This window comes from Arachis ipaensis, chromosome B6 (assembly GCF_059453495.1).
Source record: "Arachis ipaensis isolate K30076 ecotype BB chromosome B6, ASM5945349v1, whole genome shotgun sequence".
In the NCBI taxonomy this organism is placed as follows: domain Eukaryota; kingdom Viridiplantae; phylum Streptophyta; class Magnoliopsida; order Fabales; family Fabaceae; genus Arachis; species Arachis ipaensis.
Window position 1 is genome coordinate 136,557,108 of NC_142441.1, and position 25,910 is coordinate 136,583,017.

Consider the following 25,910-nt stretch of genomic DNA (forward strand, 5'->3'; position numbering starts at 1 on the left):
ATTAGGTTAAATCGTCAATCGTATGATTGGAGGTGATGGAGGGGCATCAGCTGCCTCACTTCCGTCAGAGGACTCTGGGGCCACGGCTTCCGTCGCTGGAGGCAGCGTTGCCGTGGCTGCAGGTTGTTGAGCAGTTGGAGGCGGCGGCGTCGCCGTAGACAGAGGGACATAGTTGGGGTTAGGGACCATGATGAATGGCTGGTCCGATAAACCCACAACTTGTGACGTCATCAGGGTAGTCGGAGTAGAAGGAGAGGATCCAGAATTCTCAGGGGTACCAGAAGAAACCCTCCCTCTACTACGATCACGAGCACGTCCACGACTAGTAGACTAATCCGCAACACCTCTACCTGTCGTCATGTCTGCAAATAGCATACCAATTAATAGAAATTCAGAATAACAAATCCACAATAAATTATAATAATAATACCAATGTAATTCTTATAACTAATACCACAATATTAAGTTCAACATTTGATAATCCAAGCACTTTTCAAAGTTCAAATTCAACTCAATTAGTGCGCTTAAGATGATTTCAAAATATTTGTGAGTTAAAAATAAAAAAACAAACAACAAGAAGCTCAATAATCACTTAGTCCAATCAAGAATTGATGTAATGTGATGGATTATGCAAAAGAAGAGTTTTAGAGTATGTGATGTTGTGATTGAAATTCAATTTTCAAATAACCCAATCATACATGGCAATTGTACATCACACATATACTCAAAATTCAATTAATAAGAAATATCATCTCGAGCAATCCATCGTATCAAACTAAACTTGGTAAATTAGAAAAATTCACATTCACATCAATGCATAATAACACTAATCATGTACAAGCCAGCATTGAACCAAATTTTCATCTAGAACTTTTTGAGGTATATTATCAAATACTTGGCGTGCCAAAGTATCAAACAAGCAAAAATCAATACCAAAAATCAATATACAATTCCAATTCCAAATCAACAAGCACACCAGCAACAGTTAACGCAAAACAAGCAACAATCAAGCAGAATCCAGCAATTCCAATAGCCATATCTCTGGGGAATCAGTCATAACACGGCGAATCAATATAATTAGACAATCCAACCACTTTTAGCAATCTTAGAACCAAGTAAATTACACCTAACCTATCTTAACAACCTAAAATCCACTAGAAACAGAAAATTAAATCTAACTAAATTAACTAAAACCAAATTAATAAACCAATACTAGCTAAACAAAATTTGAAAAATAGAATTTAATAAAAAACCTGTGATGTAGGGCAACAAATGAAACAAAGGAGAGGGAGCAGATGGGTTGCAATGGCGCTGAAGAATGGAAAACTCGTCGGGAGACTGGGATAAGGGTGAAGCTGGGCAGTGACAGCATGATGACGGTGGCTCTGTGGTGAGGTAGTTCCGAGAAGGGTGAAGATAAAGGTGAAATAGCAAGAAGAGAATAGGGAAAGTGGTGCTATGCTACAAGGAGAAAGAAGAAGAGGGAAGAAGAAGAAGAAGGGAGGCATCGGTGGTGGGTTGACGGCGACAGAAAAGGGGCTGTGATAGTGGTGGTATCGACGGTGGCAGATGGTGGTGATGGGGAGAGTGGAAGAAGTGAGAGAGAGAGAGAGAGAGAGAGAGGGGAGAGAGGGAGAGTGAAATTCGAATGAGGGGAAGAGGGTTTGCGCTTTTAATGTACGTTCCATATCCGACAGTAAAGCATTGCGGGTCACCAAAACACATCGTTTCACTAAGTTGGTTTATCGTCGGAAAATTTCAACGGTAAATCCGATGCTAAAAGACGTGCCAATATATTTTTGTTTCCCTCCAAATATTACCGACGAAGTTATCGTTGGAAACTTGAATCCACCGAAAATTATATAACCTTATGAATTTGACACCGTTCGGTACTCATCGTTTTTCTTATAGTGAGAAAGAAGAAAGAAGACAACATACCTAGAGGGAGGAAGGAAGCAGCTCCGACGACACAGGGAGCAGTGGCGACAACGGTGGCAGCAGTGGCGGGGCAGTAGTGGCAGGAGCGACAAAAACGGCAGCGATGGAGCAACCAACGTGACACAAATAGTTCACATAGTCTTTGAACGTTGTTGGTGGTTGCCGAAGCTGGTGGAGGGCTACTGGAGGTGGTTTGGAGAGAGAGAGAGAAAGAAAGAGAGAGAGAGAGGAAAAAAGGGTTCACGATTTGAATTTAGGGTAAGATTACCGTCGGATTTACCGGTAGATAAATTCAACGGTGACGCTTTGCGAATGACCAAAACGCAGTGTTGCACTAATTCGGATTACCGGTGGACAATCTGTCGATAAATTCGATGGTAATGATCGTGTATATTTTTCTTTTTTTTCCTCCAATTATTATCGGCGAATATACCGTCAAAATACCAAATCCAACGTTAATTTTTTATCCGACAAATTTATTGTCAAATTCGTCGATAAACCCGCCGCTAATGTTTGACGCTAAATCCGACGGTATTCAGTGTTTTTCTTGTAATAGGAAGAGATCGAAGAAATTCAAATGAGAAAAGAAAGAGGAGGAAGAGGAGGAGGAGGAGGAGAAGATGGGGGTTGTGGTGTAGTGGTGGTGACGACGATGATAACGAAAGAGAAAATGAGAAAAAAAAGAGAAAGCGGGAGAGAAAAAGAAGAAAAAGAAGTAGCAACATCAGCGGGAGAAGGAGGAGGAGAAGGTGGAGGAACACAAAAAAATGAGGAGGGACATGAAAGAGAAGGAGAAAAATAAGAAGAAAAAATGCGTGATGCAAAAAAAATTATAATAATTTAATTAGACTTAATTAAATATTTTACTTAATTGTAGAATTTTATTCTATTTTTATTGTGTATTTAAATTGTAAGAGTTATTACTATTATAATTCTCACCATATCTTTCTTTTTCATGTATTAATTAAATTCAGATTATGACAATTAAAGAAGGAAAGGTAATAGATGTTCTTTAGCAAGCACTGACTAGCAGAACTTAATGCCAAAACAGTGATATTTAAAAAGGATGAGTATATATTCAAATAGATTTTTAAAAAATTATACGTTAGATATTTTTGTTTTTAAAAATAAAAATTTATATTAAAATTTTTAAATTTTTATAAAAATAAGATATATAAATTTTTATGTTAGTTAAATCTATTATTTTTAATTGAATAAATAAATTTTTAAAAATATAATAAAAAGATTTATATATTTTATTTTTGTAAAATTTAAGAGCTTTAATGTAATAAAAAATTTTAAAGATAAAAATATTTGATGCAAAATTTTTTAGAAATTTATTTAGACCAATAATGTGAAATAATATGATGTTTAAGTTGAATAATTGTTACAAAGAGGAGAGATAGTGGTGTATAGAAGAGGAATTGACAAACAATAATTTTCATTGTGCGATTTCTTTGGTTACGGTGCGCATACAAAAGAGGAGAAGAAAGGAAAGGCGATTTCATTGTGCGATTTCTTTGCCAAGTTCTTTTTTGCTACATGGGTGACTTCAATGAGGTTGTGTGTTAGAAGAAAGGAAAGGCGCTAGTGTATTAGAGCGGAAGACTTCAAAACATAGATACAGGATATGGAACTGGTGGATATAGAACTGAATGACCGTAAGTTTACGTGATTTAGGGGTCAATCGTGCAGTCGAATTGATAGAATATTGGTGAGTTTGGTTTTATTGTTATCATTTGAAATACTTGGTTGGAAAAGAATGACAGAATCTTCATGAATCAAGAAACAGGTGTTGCGAAAGTATTCAACAAGTCGATTAAGAGTTACAAAGAGTGGAGTGACATTCGGTGTGTGTTTGGCAAACACGTTGAAGAAGAGAGAAGTGCGTTTAAATCTCTTGAACACTTCATTTGTATGTTTGACAACTTTTTATCATCTAAACGCAGAAGTGATTCTACTCTTCAACCCATGTTTACCAGGAGCTACAAATTCTTGCTTTTCAGTTCATTTTTTCACGTTAGACTGAAAAAAATTTTCTATGTACCAATTGTGTCCTTCATTATTCATATATTTGTTATTTGCTTTATAATGTTTTTTCTCTAATACTCTCCCATACATATTATTATTTTTTTATAAAACTTTTATTATTTTTTGTTTATAAGAATTTTTTAACTATTATTGCTATTTTTTTTGTATAAAATATTTTTTCTTGTTTTGTATTATGATTCTATTAATCCTATTAGAATAAAGAATATTGAGAATACTAAAAAATTTAAATTTATTTAGATATCTAAAATAAAATTATAAGATAACATAAAATAATTATTTAAATTTACGTCTTTTTTTGTAATTTTTCATCTAAAAGTGATTTTAAATAATGTAATTCAAACAATATTTAGTTTACTATAATTCATTTTAAATGAGAATTACCAAATATAAATCACGTTAATACCAATTCACTTTTAATCAAAATCAATTTTGCAAATTTAATTTTATACAAACTTTCATTTACAAACCATAATCCAAACACACATTTGATCTTTTGGGTTGTTGATGACATTGCTAAAGATGATTAAAAAATTAATTTATTCTATTTGTCTAATATTTTTTCATTAATGTTCCATCTTATTGGGTTGAGCTTTTTATTTAAAAAAATATATATATACTAATTAAAAAATATAGATGTTGGTGTTATTAGAATACTACTTATTAGTTAATTAATAATTATAATTATATAATACATATCCTTTAATTTATTAACAATTTGCAAAAAGAAAGAATCAGCTATAGATTTAAAAATAATAATCACTTACTTTTTTAATTTACTCTTCAATCTCTATTAGGAAAATCCAATAACAGAATAACAAGTGTTTTTAGAATTAAAGATTATTATTAATATCAAAAGTTTTGAAAAAAAATTCAATCCATTTTCAAGACAAGGCAGAACTCACCTACAATCGACTTGGTTGTTGCTGGATGAATGACACGTATTATCATTTAATTTAAAAAAAATCGATTTATTTATACAAATAATTTAATTAAAAAAACTAATTGATATAGCTATAATATTAGATTTTTCATCGTATTTTATTTAAAAATAAATCGACTAATTTAAATTGAGAAATTGTAGTTAATTATTTACTATATAATATTTTTAACCAAAATTATAATTAAAAATCATTAAAAAAAATAAAATTATTTAATATATTGGACTAGTTCAATGTTAATCAGGTTTTTTTCCTATTATAAAATATAAAAAAATTTAATTCTAAAAAAAATTATATTATTTTTTAGGATTTAATTTTTTTATTGTGTTTTCATAAAGTTGGCACAAAATTCACCTATCACATTGACTAAACTTATTTATTTACTTAAAGTTTGTTTATGGACTCATTTTAATACGATTTGAATTGTATTAGTATATTTGTATTTTCTAATCAATTTAATTTTATTTAAATAATTAGAATTTTAAATTATAAAATTTGTATTTGTTTGTAATTTAAAATTTAAATAGATATAATTTAAATTAATGATTTATAAAATTGTATATATTCGTATTATTGTACTCATATGATTAATTATATTTATTCGATTTAAAAAAAATAACGGTTATTATTTATTTGAATATATTCATATTATTTTTAAATTAAAAAAATATATTTATTTAAAATAATATGAGCACATTTATTTAAATTTAAAAAGTTTTAAAATAATAAGAGTATGTTTATTTAAAATATTAAAATTTTAAATTTTAAATAAACCTACTTATATTAATTTTAAATTTTATTTAAAATGATACAAATATGTTTATTTAAATTAAAAAATTAAAATAATAAGAGTACATTTATTTAAAAAGTTTTAATTTAAAAATAATATAAGTGTATTTATTTGTTAATTAAAAATTAACAACCGTTATTTTTTTTAAAATCGAATAAATATAATTAATCATATGAGTACAATAATACGAATACATATAATTTTATAAATTATTAATTTACATGATATCTATTTAAATTTTAAATTACAAATTAATACAAATTTTATAATTTAAAATTCTAATTATTTAAATAAAATTAAATTGATTAAAAAATAAAAATATATTAATACAATTCAAATCGTATTAAAACGTAAACAATTTTGCTGAGTCCATAAACAAACTTTACGTAAATAAATAAGTTTAGTCGAAGTGATAGGTGAATTTTGTACAAACTTTATAAAAATATAATAAAAAAATTAAATCCTAAAAAATAATATGATGTTTTTTAGAATTAAATTTTTTTATATTTTATAATAGAAATAAAAAATCTTATTAATATTGAGCTGGTCCAATATACTAGATAATTTTATTTTTTTTAATAATTTTGGTTAAAAAATTATATAATAAACAATTAACTACAGTTTCTCAATTTAAATTAGTTAATTTGTTTTTAAAATAAAATTCGATAAAAAATTTAACATCATAATTATATTAATTGATTTTTTAATTAAATCATTTATATAAAATAAACCGAATTTTTTTAAATCAAATAATAATGTGTCATCTATCTAAAAATAACTTTATGTGAAGTGGATGGCTGAGTTTCTACCTCAAGACCATTTATTAACCACTAGGAATTGTTTAATAACGAGTGGTTTGGGTGCATGATAATTACAACTTTAACAAAGCAATTATTATCAAGCTTTCCATCGCTCCACTGTTTTTTTTTTAATGAAAAAATGCAAGAGGATTATAAAAGTTTATTATTTTTTAATATTATTATTATTAGTTAGTTATTTTTATTTAAAGGTATAAAATAAAATGTTATTAGATTAAACTAAAAAAATTAAACTAAAAAAATTAAATTAATAACTAAATAATAATAAAAAATAATAAATTTTTATAATTTTTTATTTTATTTTATTTTATTTTAACTTTAAGCACGGTTGAAGGTCGTTACTGAAACTGCGTGGAAACAGCATAGCAGTTTCATAGACAACATACAATTGTAAGACTAATGCGAAAGCCGTGGAATATTGACAAAATATATAAGCAAACTATTAAATAATAAGAGTATAAGAGTATATTAATTATAAGTGGCAAATATATATATAAACAAACAAATTAAATACAATAAGAATAGTAGAATACATCTGAGTTTAATGCCTTATATTGCACTGGAGATTCGTTTTAGTCTTTATAAGTCTCCTATTTTTTATTAATGCATTTGCAAAGAAAACAACACTCAGAAATGTTACGGTGTATTTAATTTGTATTTGTATTTTTTATTTTTTATTTTTATTTTTTGTATTTTTTATTTTTTAAATTTTGTAAAAAAGTAAAAATATTAAAATTTTATTTTTTAATTTTATCTCTTATTTTTCTTACAAAATTCTAAAAATAAAAAAAAATTAAAAATAACAACGTAAACTAAACGCAGAGTTATTATTGCAGTGTTTTTTTGGATGATAGAAGTGGTTGTCCTCCACTCCCACTTAAATCAATAGAGTACCTGGCAAGACCCTGCGTGTGATTGACTTTTTTAAATTTCAAGTTTCAACCACCTCTTCTCCTATAAATAATTGACTAATAATAACAAAAGATGGAGTAGATTTGTAAATTAATTCGATTTCTATTTACATTAAGAATTCAAAATACAATAATTAATTTTCTGTTGTAAAATAAATAAATAAAGAAGAGAAATAGATATAAAATAAAAAAACATAAATAGATAGTTTTAGTATTAATATTATATTCACTATTATAATTATTCAATATAATAGAGATGATTCGTATATTTAAAATATATGTAGCAACAGAGATGATTCGTATATTTAAAATATATGTAGCAACATAAAAGAGAGAAAGAGAAATATTAACAATGAATAGAGAAGGAAGAGTATTATTGCTGTGAATAGAAAGAGAGAGAGAGAGAAAGTGTATATGTTATTGTGTTGTTGTTGTAGTGTATGAACGTACAATTACATTTCACTATTTATAGAGGTGAAATGTTTACACTTTCAAAACCTCTTTAATGTAATCAGTTTTGAGAATGTGTGAGCCGCCCATAATGAATAGGCATCCACGTCATAATCTTTATCACAACACTCCCTCTTGGATGACCATTTAGGATTATGCCTCATTAAAACCTTACTAAAGAAAAATCCAATGGGAAAAAATTTTAGTGAAGGAAAAATAGTACAAAATCCATTGTGATGGGGACTGCCTCATTAAAAACCTTGTCAAGAAAAACCCAATGGGAAAAAAACGTGACTAAGGAAAAAAGAGTACAGTCTCCCCCTCTTGTCGACATCATTTAATGTCTCGAAATCGGCGCATCCCAATCTCATGTACCAATCTTTCAAAAGAGGATTTTGGGAGTGACTTTGTAAATAAATCTGTCAGATTATCACTTGAGCGGATCTATTGGACATCAATTGTCCCTTGATTTTGAAGATCATGAGTGAAGAAGAATTTGGGAGAAATATGCTTTGTTCTATCACCTTTGATATATCCGCCTTTAAGTTGAGCAATGCATGTTGTATTATCTTCAAACAGGACAGTTGGAGCTATATTATGATCAATCAATCCACATGATGACAGAATATATTGAATCAGGCTCCTCAGCCAAAAATACTCGCAACTAGCTTCATGAATTGCTAGTATTTCAGTATGATTAGAGGAGGTTGCTGCTATTGTCTGTTTTGTGGACCTCCATGATATAGTTGTACCACCATATGTGAATAGGTATCCTGTTTGAGATCTCCCTTTATGTGGATCAGAAAAATATCCAGCATCTGCATAGCCAACTAATTGTGACTTGGATTCATAGGGATAAAACAATCCCATATCAACCGTTCCATGAAGATATCGAAAGATCTGTTTGATTCCACTCCAATGTCTTCTGGTTGGAGAGGAACTATATCTTGCTAGTAAATTTACAGCAAATGATATATCGGGTCTTGTGTTATTAACAAGATACATTAGCGCTCCAATAGCACTAAGATATGGTACTTCAGGACCAAGGATATCTTCATTTTCTTCTTTAGGACGGAATTGATCCTTTTTCACATCCAAAGATCATACGATCATTGGAGTACTTAATGGATGTGACTTATCCATATAAAATCTTTTTAAGATCCTTTCTGTGTATGTCGCTTGATGAATAAAGATACCATTTTTTGTATGCTCGATCTGCAGGCCGAGACAAAATTTAGTCTTTCCAAGATCTTTCATCTCAAACTCTTCTTTCAGAGTTTTTATAATTGTTGGAATCTCTTCAGGAGTTCCAATGATATTTAAATCATCAACGTACACAGCAATTATAATAAATCCAGATGCGGATTTCTTTATGAAAACACATGGACAGATATCATCATTCTTGAATCCATTTTTGGCCAGATACTCAGTAAGACGATTATACCACATTCGTCCAGATTGCTTTAGACCATATAAAGATCTTTGCAATTTAACTAAGTATAACCCTTGCGAATATTCATTAGATAGTTTAGACATCTTTAGTCCTTCAGGGACTTTCATATAGATATCCCGATCTAATGAGTCGTATAAATAGGCTGTTACCACATCCATTAAATGCATATGTAGTTTATGATATGCAGATAAACTGACCAAATAACGCAATGTTATCGCATCCACTACAGGGGAATACGTTTCTTCATAATCTATACCGGGCCTTTGTGAAAACCCTTGTGCCACAAGTCGGGCTTTATAGCGCACAACTTCATTTTTCTCATTTCGTTTTCTCACAAATACCCATCGGTATCCAACAGGTTTTACATCTTCTGGTGTACGGACTACAGGTCTAAAGACTTCACGTTTTGCAAGTGAGTCTAACTCAGCCTTCATGGCTTCTTTCCATTTTGGCCAATCATTCCTTTGTCGACATTCTTCGACTGATCTTGGCTCAAGATCCTTACTTTCATGCATGATATTTAATGTCACATTATATGCAAACATTTCATTGTCAATTGTCTTATTTCGGTCCCATTTCTCTCCTGTAAAGACATAATTTATTGAGATCTCATCATTTTCACAATTTTCAGGTACCTGAACGTCTTCTGGCGTTAAAATTATATCAGAATTTTGGACAACTGCAGGTGTCTTTACTATGTCTTTTTCAAAAGGAATAGTATTTACCTCTTTTCTCTTTCGAGGATTTTTATCTTTGGAACCGACAGGTCTGCCACGCTTCTGGCGTGTATTTGCTTCAATGGCTATTTGTCCTACTCAGACATCAATTCGAATTGGGGCATTTTCCGCCCTGTCACGCTTCTGGCGTGAATTTGCTTCAGTGGCTATTTGTCCTACTGGGACATCAATTCGAATTGGGGCATTTTCCGCTGGTATATAAGATTTGGTTATCCTCTTTGTATCGGAAAATGCATCAGGCAATTCATTTGCTATTCTTTGCAAATCTATAATATTTTGAACTTCTAGTTCACATTGCCCTGATCGAGGATCTAAATGCATCAACGATGATGCATTCCAATTAAGTTTCTTTTCAGGAAGCTTATTCTCTCCCCCCTAATGTTGAAAATTTTGATTAATCAAAATGACAATCCGTAAATCGGGCTTTAAATACATCTCCCGTTTGTATCTCAAGATACCTCACTATAGAGGGAGAATCATATCCAACATATATCCCCAATTTTCTTTGGGGTCCCATTTTGGGACGATTAGGTGGTGCAATGGGAACATATATCGCACACCCAAATATTCTTAAATGGGAGACATTTAGCTGCTGGCCAAAAGCTAATTGTATAGGAGAGAATTGATGGTAACTCGTTGGCCTCAAACAAATAAGTGCTGCGGCATGTAAAATAGCATGCCCCCAAACCGAGGTTGGGAGATTTGTTCTCATAAGCAAGGGTCTAGCAATCAATTGGAGATGCTTAATAAGTGATTCTGCTAACCCATTTTGTGTGTGAACATAAGCTACTGGATGTTCAACACTTATTCCATTAGCCATACAATAGGTATCAAAAGCTTGGGAAGTAAATTCACCAGCATTATCAAGACGAATTGCTTTGATTGAATTTTCTAGAAATTGTGCTTTTAATCAAATAATTTGAGCCAGTAATCTTGCAAACGCCAGGTTGCGAGAAGATAATAAACACACATGTGACCATCTCGAAGATGCGTCTATCAGGACCATAAAATATCTAAAAGATCCACATGGTGGATGAATAGGTCCACATATATCACCTTGAATCCTTTCTGAGAATTCAGGGGACTCAACTCCAATCTTTACTGGTGATAGCCTTAAAATTAACTTTCATTGAGAACAGGCAGCACAACAAAATTTACTAGATTTAAGAATCTTCTGGTTCTTTAGTGAATGACTATGGGAGTTTTCAATAATTTTCCGCATCATGGTTGTTCCTGGATGACCCAATCAGTCGTGCCAAGTTATAAATTCATTTGGGCTAGTAAACTTCTGGTTTACAATGGCATGTGATTCAATTGCACTAATCTTGGTATAATACAATCCAGATGAAAGTGAGGGTAAATTTTCTAATATAACCTTTTTAATTAAATCATGAGTTGTGATACATAAGTACTCATGATTTCCCTCATTCATAGTCTCAATATGATATCCATTTCAGCGAATATCTTTAAAACTCAACAAGTTTCTTCGATACTTGGTAGACAATAGTACATTATTTATTATGAATTTTGTTCCTCCAGGAAACAAAATTATAGCTCTTCCGGAGCCTTCTATCACATTATCCGAGTCAATAATAGTATTAACATATTCTTCTTTTGGCACAAGATGGGTAAAATATATATCACTTTTAAGAATAGTGTGCGAACTTGCACTATCCGCAAGGCAAATATCTTCAGGATATGTCCTTGCCATTTTTCTTCAAAGACAAATGATAATAAAATGAGTAGAAGTACATGCACAGTAAAATTATTCACATGAATACTTAACAAACACATACACATATCAAACTATTCCATCATTGATCAAATAGCCAATATTTCCTTCAGAATCCTTAAAGAAATTAGATACATCATAATGAGTGGTGGAATTTTCATCATTTGAAACAAAATTTGTTTCCTTTCCTTTGTCATCCTTTTTCAAGGATGCTTGATAAAAATCAACTAGGTGCCTTGGTGTACGACAGGTACGTGACCAATGGCCCTTTCTACCACAACGGAAAGACTTATCCTCTGTTGATTTATTTTACCCAATATTTCTTTCTTTATCCCACTTCTGATGAGATCCTCTCTTGTGAACATAATTCATTTTCCTTCCATAAATTTTCTTGCTACCAAAGCCTTGCCATTTACCTCTTCTGGGGTTATGATTTGCCGCATTTGTTTCAGGAAATGGGGCGGCGCCAGCTGGACGCGCTTCATGATTTTTTTAAGAGTAACTCATTGTTGCGCTCAGCAACAAGAAGGCAAGAAATTAGCTCAAAAAAATTTTTAAATCCTTTTTCTTAAGGGTGTTCGCGGTGCGGTTTGGTTCGGTTTTTGAGAGAAAAGTCATTCGATCCAATCGTTTAATTAAACTGCAGTTCGGTTTGGTTCGATTTTTTTTATCAAAGCCATCCGAATCAAACCAAACCAATTAAAATCGGTTTGGTTTGGTTCGATTTGTTCGGTTTTTAAAAATGTTGCCTCTTCATCCTTTTCTACCTGTTTGTGACCATTTCTTGCATGTATAATGTCTACCCAAGTTATCCTTTTATTCTTATAAGGACACATATATCATATATGCAATTTTACTAATGCAACTATAATTTTCAACAAAAGAAAAGTCTTGGAGCCACTTTTAGAGTTTTCTCCACATGATCTCAAAGTCACTGAATTTAAAATAAGGAATCAGTCACTCATTCAAAGAATTGACAATCCATCCCATTCTTCTCAAGATATTCATATTCATGCATATTCTTTCCTAGTACATCATAACCAAAATTACAAGTGTTATAACAAATAGGACAAACTATTCCGTAAAGGTCTCCTTGATAACTCCATCAATGGAACTGTGATAAAAAAATTCAAAATCTACTTAAATTAAGAGGTGACAATTATCAGTGAACCAGCAAATAAATTTTCCTAAACAGAACAATAAATAAATTAAACAATGATCAGTAAACCAGCAATAAAAAAAGATCAATATATATATATATATATATATATATACATAGCACAACAAGGTAATTTGTGGCACCAAATGAATTCCTTATGGCAACTACATCAGCACACAAATCTCAAATTCAGCAATTAATTATATACAAAAATGCAGTTAAATATACCTTACACCTCTAACAATAAAAAACACACCTTTAACAATCAGAACCTAAAAGGCTAGAACCCTAACAACTAGAAATAATGCACATTCATAAGCTAAAACCTCTAAATACAACAAACTACATAAACAAATACAACAATTAGCAATTTCAAAAATACACTGAACATAGAACATAAATTATTCAAACAGAAGCATAAATTCAAAAAAAATAAAATTATTAATAATTTCAAAAAATCATCAACAAATAAGTGAACAATCAACAACAATCAGCAACAAATAGATAATACATAGAACAGAGGTGCTGGGAGGGGCTGGGAGGCGCAAGTTCGGTGCTACTGGAAGGGATTGAAGTCGCTGATGGGTTCGCGCTGCTAGGAACGGCTGAACGTCGCTGATGGGTGGCTGGTCGGCACGGCACGACACTGCTTGGCACTGCAGGGAGGGGCTACGAGGCGCTGGTTTGGCGAGACTGGGAGGGGCTGGTTCGGCGGGACTAGGTGGGGCTGCGAGGTGATGGGAGAGTGGGAGGCAGGACTGGGGAGGCGCGGCTACGAGGGGTTGAGGTAATGGGGCTTCATTGAGAGCGAATGGCTGCGCTAGGTTAGGAGTGTGGAACGCTAGTTATCTGATCTAATGGGGGTGGGGTGGGGTAATGGTCTAATGGATTTTAGGGTTTTTAAGTTGACCGGTTCGGTTTGGTTAGGGTTTTCAGTGTTAGAACCGAAAACCGAACCGAACTGCATAAAAAACAGTAAAATATGATTTTTTTGGTTTTTTCGGTTGTCGGTTTGTTCGGTTTTCGGTTTTTTTGGTTCGGTTGATCGGTTTTGTTCAGTCCGGATCGGTTTTGAACACCCTTACTTTTTCTCGATTGCTACTGCAGGAGCACATTCGAGGCATGGAAGGTTGAGAAAGTTTTCCCTAACATATCGAGCTTGAGAAAGTATCACATGATTGTACCTTTCTTCAAGGTCTTTCCACAGATCTACAGGATCTTTTAATGTGGGATATTCATTTTTCAATCATACGTCAAGATGACGATGAAGGAAAATCATGGCCTTCGCTTTATCCTTTTGGGATGCATTATTTTTAGCCTTAATGGTATCTCCAAGATCCATTGAATCAAGATGGATTTCAGCATCCAGTATCCATGATAAATAATTATTTCCAGATATATAAAAAATATTATATTTAAGATGAAAGATATTCGATATAATAAAAATTTGTTACCTAGAGTCTTCCTAAAATTTCGTTAGAGCTTCGTGCTGATAACGTGTTGTAAAATAAATAAATAAAGAAGAGAAATAGATATAAAATAAAGAAACATAAATAGATAGTTTTAATATTAATATTATATTCACTACTATAATTACTCAATATAATAGAGATGATTCATATATTTAAAATATATGTAACAACATAAAAGAGAAAAAGAGAAATATTAACAATGAATAGAGAAGGAAGAGTATCACTATTTATAAAGGTGAAATATTTACACTTTCAAAACCTCTTTAATGTAATCAATTTTGAGAATGTGTAAGCCACCCATAATAAATAGACATCCACATCATAATCCTTATCACAACATTTTCAAGTCAATTATATTCTAAATCAAATCAATTCTAAAAATATGTAACTATACACATACATCCTAATGACTGCTATTTTGGATTTAGTTAAATTATAAGCCTTTTAGAGTTAGATAAATTTTAATAATTTTTTTTAAAAAAAAAAGCGTTGAAACGTGTAAATTAAAAACCAAAGAAGAGTCACAACATAAGCTGGGCAATTAAAACAATCCATCACAAATCTACTTCTAATCACAATATTACTTGCTAGTATAATATGCAATACTGTTAAATAGATTCATAACTAAGAAGATCATGGAATAGATAGTACACAACAAAAATAGCACAAGATTGATAAAACCCAAATAATTAGATTATAATTGGATTTATTTCTAAAATTTTAGTTAAATACATTTCTTTTACTTTTTTTATCCCATTTCAATTGGTTTTGTATTTTATTTCTATATACGATAATTGAAAAATTTTATGGACTTTATTTTTATTAGATTATAGTTAGTTTTGATATACAACTAATGTTCATTACGTTTTTTTTTTTTTGTCAGATTTAATTCAAGAAAGACAATTTTATAGAATTCAGTTGTTATAAAAAGATCAACCATGTGCAAGAACCTCTTAGAGCTTCTCCAACAGACGTATTTTAAGTCCTTCTTTTGACAGTGGGGCAGAGAAACATTTTTCCACTGGAAGAGGCACATTTTGTTAATGTTTCAAAAAGAGTATAGTTTCTCTGAACAAGGTCTTGGATAAACCAATAAAATTAAGATATTAATTTATTTTTATCTTAATTAATTAATTAAATAGGTAAGATCACAATAAAGATAAAAATTTTTTTTTTCTATTGAGAAAGTCATGGACATCTTTAATTCTTATTTATTGTTATGATACAAAAATTAGAGTAATGCTACATGTACATTAAAATCAGTCATTAAAATCAGCCACTAGTATAAAATACATGTTAAAAATATAAATACACATTAAAAATAAATTAAATCATACATGTATTTATCCACAAATATATTAGTGACTGATTTTAATGATTACTTTTGATATACAAATAGCATTTTTGCAAAAGTTAGCGTGTAAAGTTATTTTTTATGATAAATGAATCATAAATAAGAATCTGACAGAAATGTTAATCAAATTCCTCTAAACTCGAGACATATTCATTCCCCACGAGTAGTACCAGTATTTAGGCGCAGATATTTACTCAAAGAAATCGTTACTGATAAATTTATTTTATCAATGACCATTTTAATTTAAAGAACAACAAAATGGTAAGCATTAGCGAATAAACATTAAGACAGTTTCACCCATAATCAAAGAGAAAACCCATAATTTACATTCATAAGTCTAGAAAATTTGCTGCATAATGGTCCAGTAATATGTTCCAGGAATAATGTATTCATTTGTCATACTTTCAACTATATCTTCAAATCTTCATTGATTCAACAGGGATTAGTAGTTTAAGAGTAGAACTTGTAGCTCTTGGCATCCAGTATGATTTGCCTCAATCCTCCAATAGGTGCTAAAATCATTAAACATAGGCCAAGCACAATGCAAATCTGTAATCGATGAAGAAACATAAGACTTGCTTAAAAAAGAGTGAATAATATTTCAAGTATGTTTCGTTAATAAATAAAATTAAGGTGAAATTTTAATGGATGAAATTCATGTACACAAAACATACCCAGTTAGCCCACCAGGACAAGCCAAATTTCCTTGGTTTGTAGATCGCTAGCCACATGATGCAGGGGAGCTGAAAATTTAGATAAGAAAAAGAACAAAAATTAAGCAAAAAAATAAAAAATGACTCTTGAGTCTTGATTTACATTTTTTATTATTACGACTTACAAAGTAGGTTGTTGGAGCAAAGGCGAAACCTCCGAAAAATCCAAGGAGACCCCCGAAAAATGGGAAGGTGATAGCAATGAACATGGTGAATGCTGAAAAAGATGAATGGTCAAAGCAGAGGAATTGAATTTGATTGAAAAGAAAGAACAAGTGTTTAATTTGTTACTTACCAACATACACATTGCGTACGATAAAACGAAGAATTCGGGTTGGTTTGAAATTGAGTTTCTTGACCATGACAGTTTCAATCATGTCAAAGACGGGCATTGCATAGATCTGATAACTTCCAATAACATGGACAACAACAAACATGTTGGCCATAGCAATAAGCCACTTGGGTTTCTCCAAAGAGACGAGGATGTTGTCCTCAACACCATTTCCAAACATCCAGTAGCCAACAAGAGCCACAGGGAAGTAGCACAAAGCCACAACTATGTAAGCAACAATCACTCCTCTCCACATTGGACCCTTGGATGGCTTTTCCGGCGTCGACGGAATCGTTGCCTGGATTTCCAAAACCACATTGTGGCCGGCGTAGGCGAACGCCACGTCACCCAGGGCGTTGAAGAAGCCGAACACTGTTCCTACTCTGCTTGAAGATCTGTACCCATACTCGGCATTTTCTTGAACCCCCTTGTGAGCTGAAGCTGCCCATGCAATGGTGGAGTAACTGTATGTATGTATGACAAGACAAAATCATGAAGCACAAGTCCAGCAAAGAAAGATGTAGATTAAGAAGATGAGAAGCACGCACCTTAAGGACATGACAGCTGCTGCCAAAGACACACCAGAGATTGAGTTGAAATTGGGGAGATGAGACAACACAAAGTGAACAGAGGCAAAAATCATAATGAAGAAAGTCAACTTGATCTTTTTGCAATCCGAACAAACAGTATTATGGAACTTCTGTAGTGATCTGCCTCCAGTAACCATGTACACTATGTTCACACCAATTTCAACTATAAGCTGTTGAGGCACCACAATATAAAGACCAAGCTTTTCGCCGAATGCGTATTGACCCAATTCATGGTACCTGTCGAAACGTTTCCCTGGAACCATTTCATGCATCTGAACCATTTGCCATAGAGTGTACAAGGTAATGATCCATGATAGAACAAGTACAGTCACACCAGGACCCCTGAAAAAAACGTGTAGAAAATAATCATTGAGTTATGGGATCAATGGCATCAATATCAATATATGTACAAAGATAGATGTATACCATCCAAGTTCGGACATGGCATAAGGAAGACTGAGAACACCAGCTCCAACCATGGCTGTCACATTGTGAAAAGCTGAGTACCACCATTTTGCATTTCTCGAAGAAGTTATTGGCAGCCACGCTTCAATTGCCTTCTCTCTCTCTGTCTTCCCATCAACCTATTTCAACAAAGATGGGGACCATAGAAAATAAGTTTGTATTGAATTCTGTTTTTGACATATAAATAAAAGGATAATAGATACATAAATTTGTTTAGTTATAAAAAAATAATATTAAAAGAAGAAATGAAAGGGCTTATTTTAATTTTGGAGTTTTCTGAGGTTCTGTTTTAATTGGATTGAATGTAGTGTTATGTCCAAAAAGTGGTGGAAAATGCATAGGTCCGGTCCCTCCTAACTAATTGAAGCTAAGATCGTTAGTTGTATCTCTTGCATGCTACTAGTGGTGCGTGTATGTCTTTTTCTTGTCATGACTTATGTGCATGCATTTCACAATCACGGTTAACAAGTAACAACTATGGCGTTCTAGTTGACATGCATGTCAATTTTAACACATGTATAAAATGAACTTTAAAACTCATGATGGCAGTTTCTTGTGTTATTATTTAGCTACATTATAAACATATAAAAATTAACTTCTCAAAACAACAACAATAATAACAATAATTTTTTTTTAAAAAAGACAAATTAAAACTCAACATACTAAGTGAAACACGCAGCCCATACAAGACAAACTAAAAATAGCAAAAAAAATACAAACAAAAACAATTTTTACGTTATTTCTAGTATAGCTTATCAACAACTTAATTTATTATCACACCATTTTCTAAAACAATAAAATGAATTACTAACACAATTCATCAAATTTATTATTTTATACTAAAATATGACATTATTTTGTATAGCGAAATATTTTATATAACAGAAAAAAAAAAAACTCATCTAACCTAAATTTTTTTATCAAACCTAAAATCTGAAAAATAATTAAATGAGAATATTATTTTAGGATTATAAATATAGTTGCCGGGGAAAAGTCAAGGGGATCCAGAATCACGCAAGAGTGATTTGTTAACGTAGTGGGTGATAAAGATACCTTACAAACTAACAATTAACAAAACAATACACAGTGTCACCAACTTGCTTCGCAAAATCAAATTGTGTAGGACAATAAATGTTAGACTTAGACACACTGAATACAAGTCAGAATATCTACGTCAGGAAATAGTCAAAGTTAAAATCCGAATTTTTTTTTTAAAAAGGTGAATTATTAAACAAAATTCCACGCGCTTGTTACGTCGGTGTTTGAAATTTAGTTCTTGGCACTGTGTGTGTGATCTGCAGATTGCAGGTACATGGATAATATCCTCTGAATTCAAATTGAGAAAGAAATTAAAGATTTTACCAAAATAGTTTTTCCTTGACTTTTAGAAGTACTAATTTATGTTTCGAAAGACAAGGAATAAAAAAGTGTATATCATTATTACTTTATAAAAATAAAAAAAAACTTAGGTCAACAATAAATATAATATAAATTTAATAATTTTATTGATTTTTATAATTTTATTAAATTTATAATTAAATTTTTATATTTTTTTTAAATTGATTTTCTACAGTCTACACAGTTTTAAATTTTACAATTAAGTATTTTTTAACATAAAAAATATTAAAATTAATAAAATATTTTTTTACAAATTAAAAGTATTTATAATTAAAAATTTAATTAAATCTTTGATCGTATATATTTTAAAAAAAATATTTTATTAATTTTAATATTTTTGACATAAAAATAATTTAATTATAAAATTAAAAATAATATAAAAATTTAACTAAAAAATATATAAAAATTAGTAAAATTATAGGAACTAAGATACTAATTAAACTTATAATATAATATAGATGCAAGACTGTACATGACACATCCATTCATCCATGTGAAATGCTTTTTAGCAAGTTAAACAAAGCATATGAAAAGAAAAGCTTCTTCAAATGCTTTTAGCTAGCCGCAAAGGCTTAAACTATTATACATAATTGCACAAGACAAATTATGAAATTTGACCAATTCTCAAAACACCCAAACAGCGCAAATCAAAATTATCTCCTAAAGAAACAAAATAGTACCACTAAGGTACGGATTAAGATTGCATAAAAATACACATGAGGAATACTAGGGGCTAGCAACTTTGTGATTTGTAGCCATCAAATAGCTATCAATGATGGTTTTAATGGTGTGAGATGGGTGTGAAATTTCATCCAATGACTTACTTTTCTTTGCTAGTTATATGCTGGACAGAATTTATTAAAATTGCTGGCCCCTAGACTTTTCCAATACACATTAGTATTACATACATCTACCTATGCTAGTTGATTCATTATTATATTTAAGAACAATTAAAATATTATTCAAGTTCTCAAGTGTGTATTTATCCTATAAATATTGTGAAATATATTTTCTGAAAAATATTAAAATGTGCTTTTAACGGAAACTACGTGTCCTGCAATTTATTATCAATGGAGGTCTGTTAGCAATTTCTGTATGAAACCATGTGGAACCGTAAAATAAGGCTGGATTAACGAAAAGCATACGTAGTATTTTTATCTTATTATATTTTTACCGGATAGGAATAAGAATGAGATTAAATTATTAGGGTCAAATAACAAAAGTCAAACATGAGCAAGTTCCCATTATCTGCCATTATTGCTTCTATTTGAGTATTCCAGCTAATTCTTCTTATTATAAGAGGTAACGAAGAGTTAACTGTTAAAGACTCTGTGCTGTCAAGTTTCAATTAACCCTTTGTCACGTGACTTCGTCAAGACTCTTAACTCTTAAGTCGTCATTAAAAGAAAATAAAACAATCAAGAAGGACGTTTATTATTCCGCAAAATTCTCATGATTTCTTGCGATTTTTCAGAAAAGAAAGAGATAAAGGAAGAAGAAAGAAAGAGATTTCAACAACATTGTGTTTGGGATAAAACAATAAATGAGAAGCAGGACAAGAAGCCACAACAAGATTGAAGAAAAAAAGATGGCGAATCAAGGATTTATTTTAACGGTTTAAATAGTAATAATTTTGTTTTCTGTTCATGGTCAAATTCATCTTCATGTTTTGGAAGAAACAAGAACTTATTTATTGCAAATACAATAATGATAAAAATAATATACAAAAAGATTGATAGAGACAAAAACTTACAGAGTCATTAGTATGAGAGTTGTGATCAGTTGGTCCTTGAGTTCCCATGACTAATCAGAATCGAGAATTGAGTGGAGAATGGAACTATGGAAGGCAGAGGAATGATGACGTAATAATAATTAGGATACAGAAATCTTTGAGGGTGGGTTTCTAATAATATGAAGTAGGAAGTGCCTGCCAAACTTGAATGTAGAGTTATATGATCACTCTGTCTTTCTATATAAATAGAGAAAGTGTGATCATATGAAAAGAGAGGAATAAGATAGTGGGGCCCAGAGTTCTTGAAGAATTTCTTAATAATCTTTAATTAATTCAAACTCTACACGTAATGTGAACATATTATTAACTTTAAAGGGGAATTTAAGTAATGCTAGCCACTTATCCTCTGCTTCTGTAACAGATTAGTTTGTTTCTTTTTAAATTGCTACAGGATAAACTTAAAAAATTTTGTAATCATATTTTGATATTCAATTTTATTTGCGTTTGTTTTTAATATGATAATAAGATATTGAAAATAAGATACAAAAGATAAATATATAAATTTTTGTTTTTATATTTTATTTAGTGATAAATTAGAATACATTATAAAAATCTAATTTATTTTTATTCAAAAAATTCTTAAAAAAATATAATTATAAAAATTAATAAAAATAATAAAAAATAAATTATATTTTTTATTAGTATTTTTATATTTTTTTCAGAATGAATACAAAATATACTAATTTAATATTAAAAAAATTATTCTAAAAGACTGTTAGGGAGATTTAATTATTAAAAAGGATCTTTAATATTAAAATTATTAACAACGATCGAATCTTTTTATAATATTTATAATATTTAAAAAAGACCAAATTTTTTTATAAAGAGACAAATATATCTTTAATTATTTTTTATAATTTTTATATTAAAATTTTTTTTCTAAAATTTTAATATTTTTTATTTACTTATTTATTTATTTATTTTTTACTTTTCTGATCTTTTGTCTTTTTTTTGTTGGGTAAAGATTACAAAAATAAAAAATAATTAATTAATAAAAATTATTAAAATTTTAAGAGAAATAAAATTTATCAACAAAAAGATTATAAAAAATAAATAAAAAAATAATTAAAGATATATTTATCTCCTTATAAAAAGAATTTTTTTTGGTGACTTTTTATAAAAAGAGTTGATTCTTCTTAATAATTTTAATATTAAAAATTCTTTTTAATAATTAAATCTTCTTAACGATCATTTAGAATAATTTTTTTTAATATTTTTAGATACAATATCTCTATTTATATCTCATGTATCAAATATAATTCAGTGCTCTATCCTTAAAAACACACACGACCTTAAGTAATTAATTAGGAGTGAACTAACTTTTTTTTTTGAATTCTTCATTTTGGAAGAAACGTAAATTTAAATTATTGTAAAAAATATTTAAAAAGTTAATTAAAATATTTAAAATTAAAAAAAATATCTAACACTAAATAATAATAAACATTTAAAATCATGTAAAATTATTTTAAAAATTTATTTTAAAAAATCATTTTAAAAATTTATAATAAAAATATAATAAAAAGAAGCATCTAAAATATAATAAAACGAGATATGCAAAATCTTTTTAAAATCTAACAAAACAAGACATCCAATAAAATATTGAAAAAATAACTTCTGAAAATTAAAAAAATAAATATTTAAAAATTAAGACTATTAAAAAATCATTCAAAACCCAAAAAAAAAAATTCAAAACATAAAAAAACATCTAAAACTTAGAAAAAAAACATCTAAACTAATAAAAAGAATCATCCAAAACGAAAAAGAAGACGACAATCACAGAAAAGAGGATGTGAGAGGGAGTCGAATCGTACAGTGACGCTCGCATGGACTATCTCACGAGCGAGGTCTGAAAAAACTCTAAAGGTTACAGCGACAACGCAAAGACTTATTTGATTCTTCGCGACCGTTTCGGTGTGAACGGCAGTGGAGAGATAGCATAATGGTAAAGATAACGCCTACGTCAACACCACACTCACAATATCGTAATAAAAAAGACAACCACGCAATAGATGCCGGCGACGCGGTGCACCAAAAAATACGATGGAAAGGGAGAAAGAGCAGAAGAAAGAGGACATAAGTGCATATAGTAAGCGATGTGTGATTAAAGAGTGCAAAAATAAATTTTTTTTTATCAAAATCAAAATTAAAATTACAAAAAAAGTTGGCTAGAACTATAGTGAATTTCTTTGACTTTCTCTCTGACATTAATATTTTTTAATCATGAAATAATTTTCTTTCATTCTAGCACATTTCTAAGTTGCTGTCATTGACTTATTGGGAAGAAGAATGATTTTACGTTCATAATATCAACTGATCACCTAATTATTGATTTATTCATTTATGTTAAATTTGCAAGCATCTTCTTATATTTACGTTTGCCTATAATTTATGATAATTAAAACTGTGTCCCTTATATGCCAGTTAAAAATGTTACAGTCAAATATAACTTCTTTGAACTTTGACTAATTGACTCTATTTCTTTTGTTTTTTAAAAATAAAATAAAAATCTGCCTACATTTTTCTTTCCCTTAAAATTTTCTTCCTCTCCATTTATTCTTTGCTCATTTACTACTTGCTGTCTTGCTGATTGTTAGTCAAAGAGTCTTTTTTTTTGCCCGCAATTAAAATATCCATAGATAAATAAAATAAGTGTTGATTTAAAATGACTTTTCTAAATGAAGGATGCATTTTTTCCCTTTTAAAAAAGTAATTTTATATAATTATAAAGGTATTTAGATACAATTTTTTTAAAAATATTTTAAAAAATCTTTTATTTTAAACAAGCAGTATTTTTTTTAAATATAATTAATAAATTAATAACTACTAATAACTAAAAAAATACTTAAAATTTTATTCAAATAAAAAATCTTCCTAAGAAAGATTTAAAGAAATAATTATGTCCTTCACTTTGGGTGATATTTATTTTTTTTCTCTTCTGATGAATAAAATAAAATTTAGGAAAAAAAATAATTAAGTACCTTCTTCGAACACTAATACAAATTCACCCTCAAATCGGTAAGGTGTGAAAAGGGAGTTAGGGATATACTAGTTATATATTTTCTTATATAAATTGAATCTTTTAAAAGGATCCCTTCAACTGCCTCATCCTCCCAAAAAAAAAAAAAAAAGAATCCTTTGAATATGACATGATCTGTTGTCTGTAGTACCCTGAAAAAAATGAAAAAATGGTAAAATAAAAAATAAAAAATTAATTATTATTGAATTTATTATTTTCATCATATTTAAATTTGCTATCTTAATTTTGAAAAAAAAAATTTAATTTGTTTTACTTGTCAGTTCTCACTCTAAATAGTATTGTACTATCCTCGCTATTCTCCAATCCTGCATTGACCTTATGCGTTGACTGCAAGTTGCTTTATAATATTGGCCACGTGGAACAACAAAAAGGTCTTTTGCACTTTTTTTTTCTATATGTGCAAATAGTTTAACAATCAAATTAATTATGATGGATTATATATATACTGTTAATTTATTTTAAAATATATGTGATATAAAAGTTAATTTAATAATTAATTTTTAATACACCTAATATAATTGGTCACAGTTTTAAAAACCCAAGCAATGACTTTTAATTTGTCAACTATGAAATTGAATTGCAAATCAATGATGGATCAGCCACTGTTCTTCAAATGAGTTGGAATCTTTCATACTTGGCAGTTCATGGAAACACGCCGGCAGTTCAACAGAGATATTCACTGGATTAAATTTTCAATTTTTTTAGAAGGATTATATATATATATATATATATATATATATATATATATATATATATATATTTTAAAGATTATGAGTGAGATTTGAACTCGAAATTTTTAAATGAAGATGGAAAAATTATGCCATTTGAGTTATAACTCGTTGGCTTATATATAAATTTTGTTATTTGAATATAAAATTCAAAATATATACATTTCTAATATTAAAATTATACATCTAAAATTCAAAATTAGTAAACAAACTTTTTTATAAAAAAAAGTTGCATGTCATAAAATTAAAATTCAAAATTCAAAATTCATATATATAAAATTTAAAATTTATGCATTCAAAATAGAAAACCAAATATTTGATGTAATTTAAAATAAATGAAATTAATTCATAAATTAAAATTAATTTATTTTGTACATTGCGGTATATGTTTAGGATAGAGTTCTAAAATTTAAAAGTTGAAATGTTTTTTAAATTTTGTATAGAAGGCATAAAGATTCTTTTCATTTTCTTTTTGGAAATTGTTTGTGTTTGTGTTAATGTGTGGAATAAGATAATTAGAAGGATCACGAGTAATAAATGTAATTATAAATTGTATAATATTTATTTATTTTGTTATTTGATGTAATGTATAAAATTAAAAAATTAAGATAAAATTTGAAAATTTAGTCTCTTAGTTTGAAGAGAGATTTTCTCCAAATTTATTAGAAATTAAATAAAAACAAATTAACTAAAGAGTCCATTTTTTGACAAAAGTAAATATGAATCGATTGTGATACTAATAACTCAAAATAGATCATAGATGTATTGTAAAGTGCACGTAAAATTGGAGTTGGAGATGTAGAAATGAAAAATACAGTAATGTTGTTTAACTGGTGGTAGAGGTATTCAAATAAAAATAAATCACTGTAAAAAAGAGTAATTGAATCTTGTTATGAAGTAGATAAGAACATGCCGGTTGAAGAGCATAATGATAAAGGATCTAATGGTCATTGAAAGGAGATTATGAGTAAGTTGTATAGAGAAATATGCAACGATGGATGGAGAAAATAGGTTAAAAATGGTAAAGATACGAGATTTTGGAAAGATATATG

General features: G+C 29.5%; 1 protein-coding gene across 1 annotated transcript; it reads right to left on the reverse strand.

The window, feature by feature from the left end:
* Positions 1-15,993: 15,993 nt before the first annotated feature.
* On the reverse strand, positions 15,994-21,272 carry LOC107605049 (lysine histidine transporter 1). Its single transcript, XM_016306790.3, has 7 exons — positions 21,055-21,272; positions 17,865-18,022; positions 17,397-17,780; positions 16,813-17,312; positions 16,643-16,734; positions 16,479-16,547; positions 15,994-16,353 (listed from the first exon to the last, which is right to left on the reverse strand). Exons 1-7 carry the CDS (start codon positions 21,100-21,102, stop codon positions 16,255-16,257), a joined length of 1,350 nt encoding a protein of 449 aa, XP_016162276.1. The 5' UTR covers positions 21,103-21,272; the 3' UTR covers positions 15,994-16,254.
* Between the last annotated feature and the right edge of the window lie 4,638 nt (positions 21,273-25,910).

Bases quoted from the DNA above. Each gene is read 5' to 3' on its own strand.
- LOC107605049 (XM_016306790.3), bottom strand. From the start codon at position 21,102: ATGGGAACTCAAGGACCAACTGATCACAACTCTCATACTAATGACTCT. The intron at 17,781-17,864 runs GTATACATCTAT...CGTTTTTTTCAG, and splicing joins GCCATGTCCGAACTTGGATG to GGGTCCTGGTGTGACTGTAC. The intron at 17,313-17,396 runs GTGCGTGCTTCT...ACATACATACAG, and splicing joins GCAGCTGTCATGTCCTTAAG to TTACTCCACCATTGCATGGG.